The 14309-nt window shown below is 36.2% G+C and overlaps 2 protein-coding genes and 2 pseudogenes across 5 annotated transcripts; all 4 read right to left on the bottom strand.

The window, feature by feature from the left end:
• Window positions 1-156: 156 nt before the first annotated feature.
• Window positions 157-2525, bottom strand: LOC147278534 (uncharacterized; annotated as a pseudogene).
• A 1579-nt stretch (window positions 2526-4104) lies between these two features.
• On the bottom strand, window positions 4105-5939 carry LOC147278533 (uncharacterized; annotated as a pseudogene). The gene is made up of 5 exons (XR_015123291.1): window positions 5697-5939; window positions 5414-5597; window positions 4817-4960; window positions 4503-4718; window positions 4105-4389 (listed from the first exon to the last, which is right to left on the bottom strand). The product of XR_015123291.1 is annotated as an uncharacterized LOC147278533 (transcript).
• A 1945-nt stretch (window positions 5940-7884) lies between these two features.
• Window positions 7885-8630, bottom strand: LOC147278532 (ABC family ABC transporter, putative (DUF3511)). Its single transcript, XM_086251008.1, has one exon. It carries the CDS (start codon window positions 8612-8614, stop codon window positions 8144-8146), a length of 471 nt encoding a protein of 156 aa, XP_086107134.1. The 5' UTR covers window positions 8615-8630; the 3' UTR covers window positions 7885-8143.
• Window positions 8631-10286: 1656 nt separating this feature from the next.
• Window positions 10287-12531, bottom strand: LOC147278531 (eukaryotic initiation factor 4A-15-like). Of its 3 annotated transcripts, none has more exons than XM_086249701.1 (4): window positions 12458-12531; window positions 12182-12288; window positions 11272-11702; window positions 10287-10922 (listed from the first exon to the last, which is right to left on the bottom strand). In XM_086249701.1, the coding sequence occupies exons 1-4, from the start codon at window positions 12523-12525 to the stop codon at window positions 10287-10289; spliced, it is 1242 nt and encodes a 413-aa protein (XP_086105827.1). In that variant the 5' UTR covers window positions 12526-12531. The 3 variants fall into 3 exon arrangements, with proteins under 3 accessions (XP_086105827.1, XP_086105826.1, XP_086105825.1); XM_086249700.1 differs by having other exon boundaries at window positions 12197-12288; window positions 12458-12525; XM_086249699.1 differs by having other exon boundaries at window positions 12461-12525.
• Between the last annotated feature and the right edge of the window lie 1778 nt (window positions 12532-14309).

Genomic DNA, 14309 nt, shown 5'->3' with positions numbered 1-14309 from the left:
TTTTTGCGTCTGTAACATTTTTAATGGGCACAATACATTGCTAGTTTACCATAGAATGTCATTAACGTATATTCAGAATTGCTTAGACAGTGGTGAATTCCAAATATGTTAAGGATGATACACCAACAACTTGCGATTGGGACACAAATTGCGATCTCATATCTTTGTTGTGAAGGGATCTCTGGTTTCATATTTGGTAGAATTCCTCATCCTGAGATAACAACTTACTGAATACCGTGGTAGTGGCAAAGTCTCCTCTTCTTCCACTCCATACTCTGCAATTGGGACACAAATTTGTCAACCTGAGCTGAGTTGATAATTGGTATACAAGAAAAGAATGTCATTGTCACTTGTCAGTAACAATAAGAAAATTTCTAAACGTCATAAGAGTTTGATTACCAGTTTACTACTAGTAAACTGGTAATCAAAATAAGAATGTCATTGCCAAACGGTAATTGTCTGGTTATACAACTATTGTATGGCATGCAACTATTTTTTGATCCTTTAAATATTGACGAGTTTACTTTTTCACTACCAGGATTCAGGTTTTCTACCGTTGTATGTGTGTTGTATATTATATAGCAACTATTCCAAAGACCAACCCTACTAGCACTTGAACCAACCTTGACAAACTTCAAGCCTGCAATTGCCCACTTGTTGCTGTGTTTATTACTTTGAGTTGTGTTTTGTATTGGGTTGTTGTACTAAGAGTAATTTTGTAAGAAATTAAGGTCATCAACTTTAAACAAGTAGTTGCACACCTACAAAACTCATCATACCTGATGACTGTTGTTTTCTGAGTTTGAGAATGCATTGGTATGCTTCATCTTTCCTCAGATCTATCACTGGCAATATCTTCCTCAAGGATTCTATATCTTTTTCAATGACCTTCAATTCTCTTTCAACTTGTTCAATCTTTGGCCAACAACCCCATTTCATTTTCATCAATTCATCTATTTCCTTACCAACAAGCTGCGCCAAATAATATTATGACAGGAAATTAAATTACAATATGTGCAAGGTAACAGAAACCAGGAAACAAGTTCAAAATTTTCTATTCTATTTGATGAGTTAGAATTATGTATCTTACTTTAACTTGCTCCTGTAAGGTTTTTTTTGAACCCAAAGAATTCCAACTATTTCCATTCGCAGTAGCATTAGCATTAGCATTATCATTAGCAATGGCTCCACCCCTTGGCCTTTTCTGTGCAAATATTTCAAATTTCCACCTAACTTCCCTGATTTTTCTTATGCGGTCTCCAATTGTATCACTCTGATTGATCTGATGCGGCACCTGGTGATGCAACCACCAAATCTGTTTCAACAATTCAAAAAAAAAAAAATCAAATACAAGGAATAAGAAACATCAAACATACAAGGCAATTGAGTACTGACTCTAAGAAAATGTAACAATTAATGTTTAATATTCTTACACATTCAGAAAGACTAAGGCCTTCCTGATATTCCAATGACGAAAATGAAACAACACCCTCCTGCTTGCTAGCATTGATCTCTTTTAAAAGCTTCTTTTCCTCAGCCAAACTGCTGGTTCCATGAACCATTCGGAAATGCAATTTCTGAACCCATATCCACAGTTCCAGCAGTTACAAAATCAAATGGCTTAGAGGAAAAAAAATAATGAACAAACAATTTTACATCACAGGGCAAGGGCAAGGTAGGAGACCCCAACCCCAAATTCATACACATATGTAGTATACGTACATACATACATACATACATATATATAATGAATAACTCTTACATGTTTATCCATCTCTTCTCCTGACAAGGATGATTTGATTTGTTTCCGAAAAGGCAATTTCTGGATCCATTTCCACAGTTCCAAAAGTTACAAACTAGAAAAGGTTTAGTGTAAAAAATAATGAACAAACAATATAATACATCACAGGGCAAGGGCAAGGTATAGGAGACCCCAACCCCAAATTCACATGCATATGCATACAACATGTTTATATATATGTGTATATATAATGGGTAACTCTTACATGTTTATGCATTTTTTCAACTGACAAGAATGGCTTAATTGGTTTCCCTAGGTGAGAGTTGTTTGCAAACGGAAGCTTGTCTATAAATAGTTGCAATAGATTCAGTTTCTCCCTCTTCTTAGTCAGAAGAAACCCGAGTCCCGCTTCATTCTCATTCAGGTATCCCAACCGAGAAATGGCACAGCTTCGTTCGTACTGTTGACACAATTCAGTAAGCATCTGACACACATAGATATCTATATATAAGAATTGAAAAATCCATTCACCATACATATATATATATATATATATATATATATATGCAGACCATTTAACATACCACCCTTTGTGCTAATTGGTTAGTGAGCAGAAGTTTATCTTGACTCAACTTTGCAATCAGCTTCTCAGTTCAATTCTGGCTTTTAAATATGGGTGTTCATCAACAGCATCCTTTATAAGCTCATCAAGTTCTGAACCCATATTCCCATTTTCATCCAAGTTCTCTAGCAAGCGATTGTTGTCTCCTTCCCTTTCCTCCATAGTGTTGACTTTGCCTGATGTTGATAAAAAAGTATAACTAAAACACATTATACACTAATGGGAAGCATAAGATGGTGGGTATTAGCCAGTTCAACATTTAGTTGAATTCCAACATAGCAAAGGCCTTAATAAAGACTATGTGCCAGCAAAAAGGAAGAAAGACAAGGATATGAAAGCAGACATTGAACATGAGTATATAAAGCAGTTCATGACTATTACCTTCAATGTCCAGATATTCAGGTAGTACTGCAAGGGTATGGAAAAATTACTGACTGGGAATTTGAGTAAGCCGATTGCATACGAGTAAGGAGATGATGCCCTACGGGTTTTGTGCCTTCCTATATACTCATCCAGCTGCCAAAAACCACTTGCACCTCACGCAAGGAAGGTCAACTCATTCCAAAACCTTGTCAAAGAATCCTGTATATTCAATAATTTATTGGGGTTGTGTGGCATTGTCAAAGCTGAGCAAATGCACTTGGTGTGTGCAAGATGTGCACTATTTGAAATACATATAATTAGCAATATGATCCAGTCTCTGACTCGGAGCATGATTTGTGGAGAAGATTCTTAAAATAAGATGTAGCATCTATAATGCATTGTTTTGGTTCCTTGGTAATTCATATGAACTCGGGACTCGAGCTCTAATACAGTTTGTAATTTTTCTTTTTAAGGTTTGACTTCATAGAGCTTTGCTTTGTGATGAGGAGTCATAGTAAACTCCTCTGTTTTATTTCAGCAGTTTGGTATTTTGATATTTATGCACTTTAAATACACTCAAAATTTAAATAATTTATTTTAATGTAATTTCAAAAATTTAGATCATATTTCCACAACCTCAGTCATTCAACAATGGAGTTCTTGGGGTGTTGAAAACCCTAAAAAAAAATGGTGGGCAGTTGAGACAGTTACAATGGCCATGAGATTACAAGCATTCCAAAGCCAACTTCTTCAAAGGATTTAAATTAAAGTACACCATAGAATTCTTACAATAACCATGAACCATAAACCCTCCCCTAACATTAACATGTAGTAACTCATAAAATATGGTAAGGATGGTACATGGAGGGGATAGGCATCTCTCCTTTTTTATTTTTGTGTAAATTAAGTCGAATTCAATTTCAACCTCAGACCTTTGACCAATTAAAGAGGTTATTAGAGACTTGGCCCAAGTAGCTAATTACATACACCTTCTTGCCTTTGATATTTGGTGGAGTTCCTCAATCCTCCTGAGATAAGACTTACCCACTACCAAGTCACAAAGTCCTTTTCTTTCACTTCATACTGAGTCAACCTGAATTGATATACAGGAAGAGGATGTCATTGTCAGTAACAATAAGAAGATTTCAAAACCTCACAAGAGTTTGATTACCACTTTACTACCACCAAGAGAAAAACTAGAAAGAAAGAGTTTGATTTTGACACTTCAACCAACCTTCCCAAACTTCAAGTCTGCAATTGCCCACTTGTTTTGTATTGGGTTATTGTAATAAAAGTTAATTTGTGAGTCGTGTTTATTTTGGGTCCCATATATCATGAAATCTTTAATATTATATGGTCATCAATTTTATTCAACTAGTTACACACCTACAGAACTCATCATACCTGATGACTCAGTTGTTTTTCTGAGGTTCTTTTTTCCCTTTTTTTTTATCTGAACTCTGGAGTTGTTTTTCTGATTTTGAGAATGCATATATTGGTCTGCAGCGTGTGCTTCATTTATTGTCTGATCTATCACTGCCAATTTTTTCCTCAAGGATTCTATATCATTTTCACTGGTCTTCAATTCTTTCTCAGCTTGCTTAATCTCTGGCCCTAGACCCATTTTTTCTTCCCTCAATTCATCTAATTTCTTACCAATAATCTGCAAAATATCAAGGAAAAAAATTAAATTACAATATCAGCAAGTTAACAGAAAGTTGGAAGCAAGTTCAAATTTTTTAATTCTATATGGTGAATTAGAATTATATATCTTACTTTAACTTGGTCCTGCAAGAATTTTTTTGAACCTAAAGGATGGCAAATCTTTCCCTCAGTAGCATTAGCATTAACATTAGCATTGGCTTTATCCCATTGCCTATTCAGCAAAAATAATTCAAATTTCGCTTGAAGTTCTTTCATTTCTCTTACGCGGTCTTCAACTGTTTCTCTGTGATTGATCTCATACGGCATATGGAGATGAAACCACCATTCCTGTTTCAACAGTTGAAAAAAAAAAAACCAAATCCAATGAATAAGAAACATCAGACATACAAGGTATTTGACAGACTCTTAGTGTTTAATATTCTTACACTTTCAGAAAAACTAAGATGTTCCTGATATTTGAATGGCGAAAAGGAACCAACCGCCTCCTGCTTGCTTGCGTTGATCTCTTTTAACAGCTTCTTTTCCTCAGCCAAACTGTTGGTTCCATGTACCATCCGGAAATGCAATTTCTGAATCCATGTCCACAGTTCCAGCAGAGTTACAAACTCAAAAGGCTTAGGGGAAATAAATAATTTACAAACTAATGTATCCCAACTTCATATACATACATACATACATACATACATATATATATATATATATATTGGGAATTTGGGTAAGTCTTACATGTTTATCCATCTTTTCTCCTAACAAGGATGACTTGATTGGCTTCATGGAACCAACACCCTCCTGCTGGCCTGCATTGATCTGTTTTAGAAACTGCCTTGCCTCAGGCCAAGAGCTGTATTCATGTACCATCCGGAAAGGCAATTTCTGAATCCATGTCCACAGTTCCAACAGAGTTACAAACTCAAAAGGTTTAGCGGAAAAAGTTAATGAACAAACAATATAATACATCAGCGGGCAAGTGCAAGGTAGTAGACCCGACCCCAACTTCAGATACATACAACATATATACATACATGCTTGTGCATCTCTTCTCCTGCCAAGGATGACTTGGTTGGTTTCCTTTGGTAAGCATTGTTTGCAAAACGAAGTTAGTTGCAGTAGATTTATGTCCTCCCTCTTCTTTGTCACCTGATATCCGAGTCTCTCTTCATGCTTATTCAGGTATGCCAACCGAGGGCAAAGTATAAAGTACTGATTCTGTTGACAGAATTCAATAAGGATCTGACATATATATTTATAAAACTAAAAATTAGGATAGGCAGTCACCATACATATATGCAGACCCTTCTAACATACCCATCTTTTCGATATTTGTTCAGTGAGCTGAACTTTTTCTTGAGCCAACTTTGCAATCAGCTTCTTAGACTCTTTAATTCTGGCTTTTAAACTTGGGCATTCATGAATAGCATGCTTTATAAGCTCACCAAGTTCCAAACCCTGATTCCCATTTTCATCCAAGTCCTTTTGCAAGCGATTTTTGTCTCCTTCCCTTTCAAGTATGGGAGCTATTTGTGTATAATTAGTTCCCAATTCCTCCATACTGTTGTCTTTGCCTGGTGTTGAAAAAAAGGTATAAGTATAACTAAAACAAATTATTTACTAATGGGATGCATAAAATGGTTGATATTAGCCAGTTCGAGATTTAATTGAATTCCAACAATGCAATTTGCAAATGCCTTAATAAAGACTATGTCCTAGCAATAAGGTGGAAAGAAAAGGATACGAAAGCAGACCTTGAACATTAATAATAGATGATAAACAGGAAAAAAGTCATAAAGCAGATCACGAATTACCTTCAGTGTCCAGATATTCAGGTGGTACTGCAAGTGAATGACACAATTACTGATTGGGAATTTGGTAGTCTGATTGCATATAAGCTAAGGAGATGCTGCTATACGTGTATATAAGCGTTGCTATATACTCAGCCAGCTGCGAAAAAACACTTGCACCCCACGCAAAACAGGTCAACTCATTCCAAACCCTTGTCACGGAATTCTTATTCTATATTTTCTTGGGGTCGTCTGGCATTGTAAATTAGCAATATGGTGGAGTCTCTGAGCATGATTCAATGAAAAGATTCTTAAAAACGGATGTGGCAACTATAATACTTAATACATTATTTTGGGTCCTGGTAGTTCATCTGACCTCCACTAAAAGCAGTTTGTAATTTTTCTTTTTGGTGGGGGTGAACATCAAAAGTCGAACGTTATAGAATATAGACTTCTGCTTTGTTTGGCTAAAACGGTTCAGTAATAAGGCATCATAGTTAGTAAACTCCTCTTTTGGTAGGTTGACATTTATGCACTGTAAATGCATTAAAAATTAAACAAATCTATTTAAATAGTAAAACGTAAGAGGAACCTCATATTAGCATTCTTCTAATACAAGTAAAATATGTATACATATGTTGTAACAAACGATGTAATTTCAAGAATTTAGATTAAATTTCCAAAACCTCTGTCATTCAAATGGAGTTTTGGGGTGTTGAAAACCAAAAGAAAAAATGGTGGGCAGAGCAGTTATTCAGCCAATGTTGCCATCATACCACTGTGGATCATTGTGCTAAATGCCAAAGGTCTAGGTGTTCATCCGTAGGATTATTAATTATCTCAAATACAAAAACAGGAAACAATACAAATAATGGAGGGAGATGATTGAGACAGTTGTAATGGCAATGGACATTACAAGCACATGGATTGTCAGAAATTCCAGAGCCAAACTTCAAAGGATGAGAAAGGAGTTGGTCACAAGTTCAGGGGACCCCCTGTCAAAAATATGCTAGACTATCCAAACAGAGCATTTCAAATTCTTGGAGGGCCACTTTATTTAATAAAGAAACTGTCTCCACTCTACAAATTCAAGTAAAAAAAACTCAAGCCCTTAGTGTCATTCCAGCCAATTATATAAACTGCCCTTTCTCACCCATTCACTTAGTCAGTTCATGGGGTTTGAGGACCAGGAAGCAATTCAAATAAGATATTTAACAAGTAAACAGAACGTTCTCTTTCTCTCCCACACTGGTACTAGTCTACAAGTAAACACCACTTGGTCTTTCAATGAAGAACTACTGAGTAGTGAGCATAATGAGTCAAGCAGCTAAATGGCTGAAAATCATTTACAGCAGATTTTCAGCCAAAACATTGCAAGAATGTTACCAAACTTATAGGCTAAAACTAATCAATAACTTAAAAAATAATAACTAGAAAGCATAATATCACCAAACATTGCAAGAATACTACGAAACATTGCAAGAATACTACTAGAAAGTGATGAATAAGTGAAGATTTCTACAATATGCGCATCAAGAGCACCTCTCAGATTACAGTGTGGAAATAAAAACATACAACAAAGGCTAAGATTGTACATCAAGCTTTCCATAATACAAATAACCTGAAACCATGACAGAGAATCAAACCCCATAATTTGAGTTTTTGCATGAAGGTTGTCTGGTCATAATCAGTAAAGGTTGTCTGATCATTATCAGTAAACCTAAAAACTTGAAAATTTTAATGAAACCGGCATGAATCATTATAAAAGGACATAAATTGATCCAAAACATGAATAAAGAAGAGGAGGCAACAGAGTAAAAATTTACCCAATTTACATTTCAGTCTATTGGCACCAACCCAAATCATGATTTTATATGATCACAACGATAAACTCCTTACTGACACAAAAGTGAAGACTCTCTCAAGACTTAAAAACAAATATAGAACAAAACTAAAACAGTACGGACCAAATCACTACCACCCATAGACCACTTGGGAGTACTTGTCTTTAAGCCACCTGAAGCTTTTCCTGAAGGACCCTTTCATCTTGCCCTCCACAGAATACATTTTGTAGCTTGCAACCCTCTTCTTCCTCTGCAACTCAGGGTCAGTGAGGGCCCAAGCCTTTGAAGACGACCCAGAAGTGCTCTTCCCCTTCTTCAACTTCAAGTCCCTGTTATTATAATAATTACCCATCTGGGTTTGGGCATACGAAGCACTGTAGCTCTTGAGCTCATGGGAAGTGGGTGGTGCCCTTGGGGGTCCATAGTAGTTAGCCACCTGCATCATCCCACCGCCATATGACTTTGATCTGTTATAATCTTCCATGGGATTTTGGCAGAGAGGCTCAAACCATTTGAAGGGTTTGTTCGTTCTGCACAGCCTTCGATTCTGACAGACCAAGAAGAAAAGAATACCGACTATGGAAAATGTGGGGTCCAACATAGAAATAGAATTTGCTCTGGCATTAAGGCTGACTCTATAATTGATTCTAGTTGGCGTGTTTCGCGGGGAATCATGTTGTCTACGTCTCTACGACATGTTTCTTTATAATTTTTTTTCACCGTCGACCAAGAAAAAGGAAACTTATCCGTAAACAATTCAATTTTTAGGTCCTCGTAAAGAATACAATTTTGCTTGAGCCGACATAGTGTTTGTATTTGAGCAAAAACCACTATAGGAATCCAATAAATATGGTCAAAGTTTGGAAATGTCTTGGAAATGTTTGTATTTAAACTGCTTACTTATGTGATTATGTCAAGACATATTGATATGAGATAAAAGTTAGGAATCCACGTATATAATAAATTTGATCCCTTAAGGTATTGAGCAGCATTAGATTCCAAAGATAGTAAGTTTTTTACTTTTTATGAAAGAAAGTTTTTTTAAAGATTTTATATAAATTTATATATGAAATCGAGATAGTTATCTTTCAAAAAATTATAATGTGGTATTTATACATTGAATACTAAAAAATAAAAAAAATATAACCTAAAAAAAGAAAAGAAATATCATATCTAATAAAGTAATTACATATAATATGAAAAACAAATGTTAGAAAACAAAAAAAAAAAGTTGAGACTTTAGCATTTTTTTTAGGCTTATTCACACCATTGTCCCCTGTAAGATACATTTTTTTTTTTCACTTTGTCCCCTGAAACTTAAATCCTCTCAATTTGCCATCTGAACTTCACAAAGTTGTTGCAAAAGACCCTATGCCGTTAATTCTGTCAATTTTTCCGTTAAAATAGCTGACATGGCACCTATATGGCATGAGTGAGACCCTTTTTTAGTTATGTAAGATCCATGTAGACAAACAAAATTATAAAAAATTGACATGGATCTTATTATTTTTTAGTTTAAAAATTATTTTTTGTGTCCACATGGATTTTACATAACTAAAAAAGGGTCTCACTCATGCCATATAGGTGCCACGTCAGCTATTTTAATGGAAAAATTGACAGAGTTAACAGCATAGGGCCTTTTGCAACAACTTTGTGAAGTTCAGATGGCAAACTGAGATGATTTAAGTTTCAGAGAGCAAAGTGAAAAAAAGTGTATCTTACAATGGCAATGGTGTAAATAAGCTTTTTTTTTTTTAACTCAAATGATATTATATGGTATTATGGTTGACCGCATTACTTTGTTTTGGGCGGCGGCGGCGGCATTTCTGACCCACCCACTTGCAAATTGCAATAGTGTATAGCCACAATCCAGATTGACATTAGAAAGTGGATATTCCAAGTGCGTCCCATTAATATTTGGGGTCATCCTGCTCGAGCCCTATCTACATTTCCCTTTGTCGATCTCCTTGCCATCTCTACTCAACTGACCTAGCTACATATATCACAGCACAAACAAACAATCCCCACAAGCTAGTCACAACTGCATAAATCTCCAGGTCAAGCTCTTTGGTCAATCAAGGATAAGGAGAGAGAGAGAGAGAGAGCTGCATAAATCTCCAGGTCAAGCTCTTTGGTCAATTAAGGATAAGGAGAGAGAGAGAGAGAGAGAGAGAGAGAGAGAGAGAGAGAGAGAGAGGCATAATTAGCTAAAAAAAACAGTTTAAAACCGTCCAAATTAAGAAGCCAATTACCACACCAAACTAAAACCTTATTTAAAGGAGATCAGCAACATTTGCCGGCAGCTCGTCAATTACAACATTATAAAACTTCATGATGTCAAACAGCATCTTCTCATCATCCCTTGTCACAAAATTGATAGCAACACCCTTCCTCCCAAACCGTCCACTACGACCAATTCGATGGAGGTAGTTTTCCGGTTGTGTAGGAAGATCAAAATTAATGACAAGAGAGACCTGCTGGACATCAATGCCACGGGCCAAGAGATCAGTTGTTATGAGCACACGAGAAGAACCAGACCGAAACTCTCTCATGATGATATCTCTTGTGTTTTGGTCCATATCTCCATGGGTGGCAGAGACTGTGTGATCACGGCTGCGCATCTTGTCTGTAAGCCAATCAACTTTGCGCCTGGTGTTCACAAATATGACACTTTGGGTAATTGCCAAGGTCTCGTAAAGATCACAAAGTGTCTCAAGTTTCCATTCCTCTTTCTCAACACTGACATAAAACTGCTTGATACCCTCAAGGGTGAGCTCATCACGTTTCACCAAAATCCGCACAGGTTTATTCATGAACTTCCTAGTGATCTCAAGGGCCTCTGGTGGCATTGTCGCAGAGAAAACCCCAACCTGAATTTTCGATGGGAGCAGCTGGAAAATGTCATAGATCTGAAAATATGAACTCAGATTGTTAGTAGAATAAACAACCAAACCAAATAGCATGTAAACTAATGCAAACTTATCTCTAAATGCATGCAGGAGTCGCAAATTCAGCGGAAGGCCAAGCATTCAACAGATTTTAGAAATAAAAAAAAATTGACACAAAAGCACTACAAGCACAAGTCACACCAAAAACTTGAGTGAACTTAGTTAAATATCTCTCCTGTAACTTTATATATATATATATATATTAACAATTGAATGCCACATGCATCCAGGTAACAATTAACAATTGAATTAGCAGCACGCTGAAGAAACAAAGAATACAGATTATACAGATACAAATGAAATTAAGGACCTGATCCTTGAAACCTCGTGAAAGCATTTCATCTGCTTCATCTAACACAAACTTCTTAATAAAATCTGGACGAAGAGACTGTCTCCGCAACATGTCAAATACACGACCAGGTGTACCAACAACAACATGGACCCCACTAGAGAGAATGCGTTGATCTTCACGAACACTGGTCCCACCAACACAAGCATGAACCTTGACCCCAAGATAGTCACCCAGTGCTCGCATAACCTTCTCAATCTGTTGAGCAAGTTCTCGCGTGGGTGCAAGAACCAATGCCTGGCATTCAAGTATGCCATAATCAAGCTGCTGCAAAATTCCAGAGCAGAAAGTCGCCGTTTTTCCAGTTCCAGATTGTGCCTGTTGAATCACATCAAGTCCCATGCAGAAGGGAACGATTCCCCTTTGCTGAATTGCAGAGGGTTTCTCGAAACCTTCATAAAAGTTTGGACCCAAATATCAGCTAGTTTTCCAATTGCCACAAGGTTGATAGTATAAAGTATATACAAACAAAAAAAAAAAACAAAATGATGTATAATATAACATATATATATAGAAGAGCAGTGTCCATGATGTTAAATAGTATAAGATTTTGTATCAAGCGAAGGTCACACCATTCACTTCACATGTAAACAATCTTACAAGTCACAGTCTAATATATTATACCAGCTATTCATTTTAGTTGTCGTTAGAACTTAGAACACACACACGCACACAACAAAGTTGTCAGAAAATCTAAATATGCTCAATCGATGCAAAAATGGGGACATGGTAGGCAGCTGATATAGTAAATTTGAATCCTCCTAAAATATTGAAAAACTAAAATCATCTGATCAGGACACACCTTAGAAACTCTTAATTACTTTCCACAATAAATTTTAAAAAAGAATGTAGCATTAATTAATTGATTTACCATATGCATAGATGCCCCTAAGAAGGTTCTCCTGCAATCCCATAGCGTCAAAACTGTCATAAACCTCATCATATGATGTGAAGAAATCTTCCCCATCAGATCCAAGTCTGCTCCCATCAGTTCATTAAAATAAGAAGAACCTTTTATCATTGGGAATACAAAATATGCACCAAATGTAAAAGGCTGGCATATTATTAGGTATATGGGAATCAAAGGAATCAAAAAAGAGTATATGTTATAACAAGAGAGTTAGGGAGATCGAACGATGAAACTTACAACTCATTCATTTTAGTATCATATTGGCGAGCATCAAATTGGGATCCTTCCGGTGCCACACCAGCCATAACTGAAAATAATAACCACTAGATATCACATTAATACTTATAACTCGCCTTATAGAGGTAATGTTGATATACAGAGTAAGGTCGACTTAACTGACATTCAAATGTTCCCAGAAATTTAAAAATGAAGGTGCATCTTTTCTCCAACAATTTATTAATTATTATTAAAATCCATAACAAGATACCCTTATCCTCATCCAGATGACTTAGCTCTTACAATTATTGAAAAAGTACACAATTTTTGGTTACCATTGTTTACAAAATTCAAATCAAGACTCTATCCCTGCACCATAAAAACAATGTCACCTGACAAGGAACTAAATATTATGGCTTTAAAGTTTTGAACACTTTCTCATATCGATCGTTTCTAAAACTTTCTCAGGAACCAAACACGTACAGACACCGAATCGATCTATCCATAGCGAACAGAACACAATCCATGAAAGAGAAAACTCGATCATCAGAGCTAGAAGAAGTCTATATACTCAACGAGAGCTTAAATAGATTGAATAAGAGAAAAAGAACACCTGATAGCGGTAGTGAGAGAGAGCTTGACGGAACGATTTGTTTTGATTGCGCGCTTGTATTGATTTAGGGTTAGGGTTTCCCAAACTCCTCGGATCACTGTGTGAATTGGTTGGAGGAGTTAAGGAACACAGAGCAGAGAGACTGGAGAGGGAAAACGAGTATGAAGATTAGGGGAAGTACGTGAGGTATCTTCGATGGATCAAACTTTGAAGTTTCCGGTTTTGCCCTTGCTATTTACTTCTTATTATTGTCTGGTTTCGCGCGTTACGACGCCGTCTTCCGTTGGATAATCACCAAGTTCGAGTTATTGGGCTAATATTTATGTGGTATTATAATAGTAGTACTACATATTCAAGTTGTTGGGCTCAGACCAAAAAAAATATTATTGGGCCAAAATTGTCACCGAGTTTGAGCCCTGTATTGTCATTAATTATGGACGTAAGAAATTTGGGCAACTGGGCCGAAGGGCAAAAGGCTCGTTTGATGCATTCTTGTCATATAAAAGGGTTGGTTTTCTCATAAATTCCAGGCTGGCCCAAACGTGGAGTTTTGCACTACACGAGGCTCTAGGATCTCAATTTTGTATATGAGTGAGGTTATGCAGAGCACCCTAACATATTTTGTCTAATTTTTTTTTTTTCTATTTTACCCTTTATTGCAAAAACATGAAGAAATCACCCAAATTCATTCGGTGGTTATCTACTGAAACATTCACCAATGTTCGGCAGATAAGTGTCGAATAAACACAAATATTTCGGTAAATAACTGTCGAATGTTTTTTTCATTTTCATTTAGTGGTTATCTACCAAACAATCCACCAATGTTCAGCAGATAACTGTTGAATGACCCGACGAACAGAATTGAAATTTTTTTGTTTTAAGGATAAAGTTAAAATTTTAAAATAGAGTGGTCAACTCAGCAGTTTAGGGTGGTCGGAATAATATCATTCTTTGTATATTCCAAATATAAATCTCAAATAATGTGGTAGTATTTTAATTTTTGTAAATGAATGAGTGCCAAAGTGAACCCCTATATGAATATATGAGTACACTACTTCCGCATCATTTGGAATCCAAAGTTTAAAATTTGAGATTCCTAGCAGACTCTTCCACAAACAAGTTCTTTTTTTGTTTGAATTCCACAAATATGTTGTACCCTCCCCTTTTTTTCTTGGCAAGAGAGGTCAATGAGAGAATGAGAAAGAGGAAATTCGAACTTTAATCCAAAGTGTAGGTGGAATTATTCTCAACTATTAGAGC

Source organism: Dryas octopetala, chromosome 7, assembly GCF_963921425.1.
Source record: "Dryas octopetala chromosome 7, drDryOcto1.1, whole genome shotgun sequence".
In the NCBI taxonomy this organism is placed as follows: Eukaryota; Viridiplantae; Streptophyta; class Magnoliopsida; order Rosales; family Rosaceae; genus Dryas; species Dryas octopetala.
The sequence above is the reverse complement of the archived record's forward strand: the minus strand, read 5'-3'. Positions and strand labels throughout refer to the sequence as shown.

What these genes read in the sequence shown, in the direction of transcription:
- LOC147278531 (XM_086249701.1), bottom strand. Translation starts at nt 12,525, where the DNA reads ATGGCTGGTGTGGCACCGGAAGGATCCCAATTTGATGCTCGCCAATAT. An exon ending in GATACTAAAATGAATGAGTT is followed by an intron (nt 12,289 to 12,457) that starts GTAAGTTTCATC and finishes TGATGGGAGCAG; the next exon opens with ACTTGGATCTGATGGGGAAG. An exon ending in CACGAGGTTTCAAGGATCAG is followed by an intron (nt 10,923 to 11,271) that starts GTCCTTAATTTC and finishes TCATATTTTCAG; the next exon opens with ATCTATGACATTTTCCAGCT.
- LOC147278532 (XM_086251008.1), bottom strand. Translation starts at nt 8,614, where the DNA reads ATGTTGGACCCCACATTTTCCATAGTCGGTATTCTTTTCTTCTTGGTC.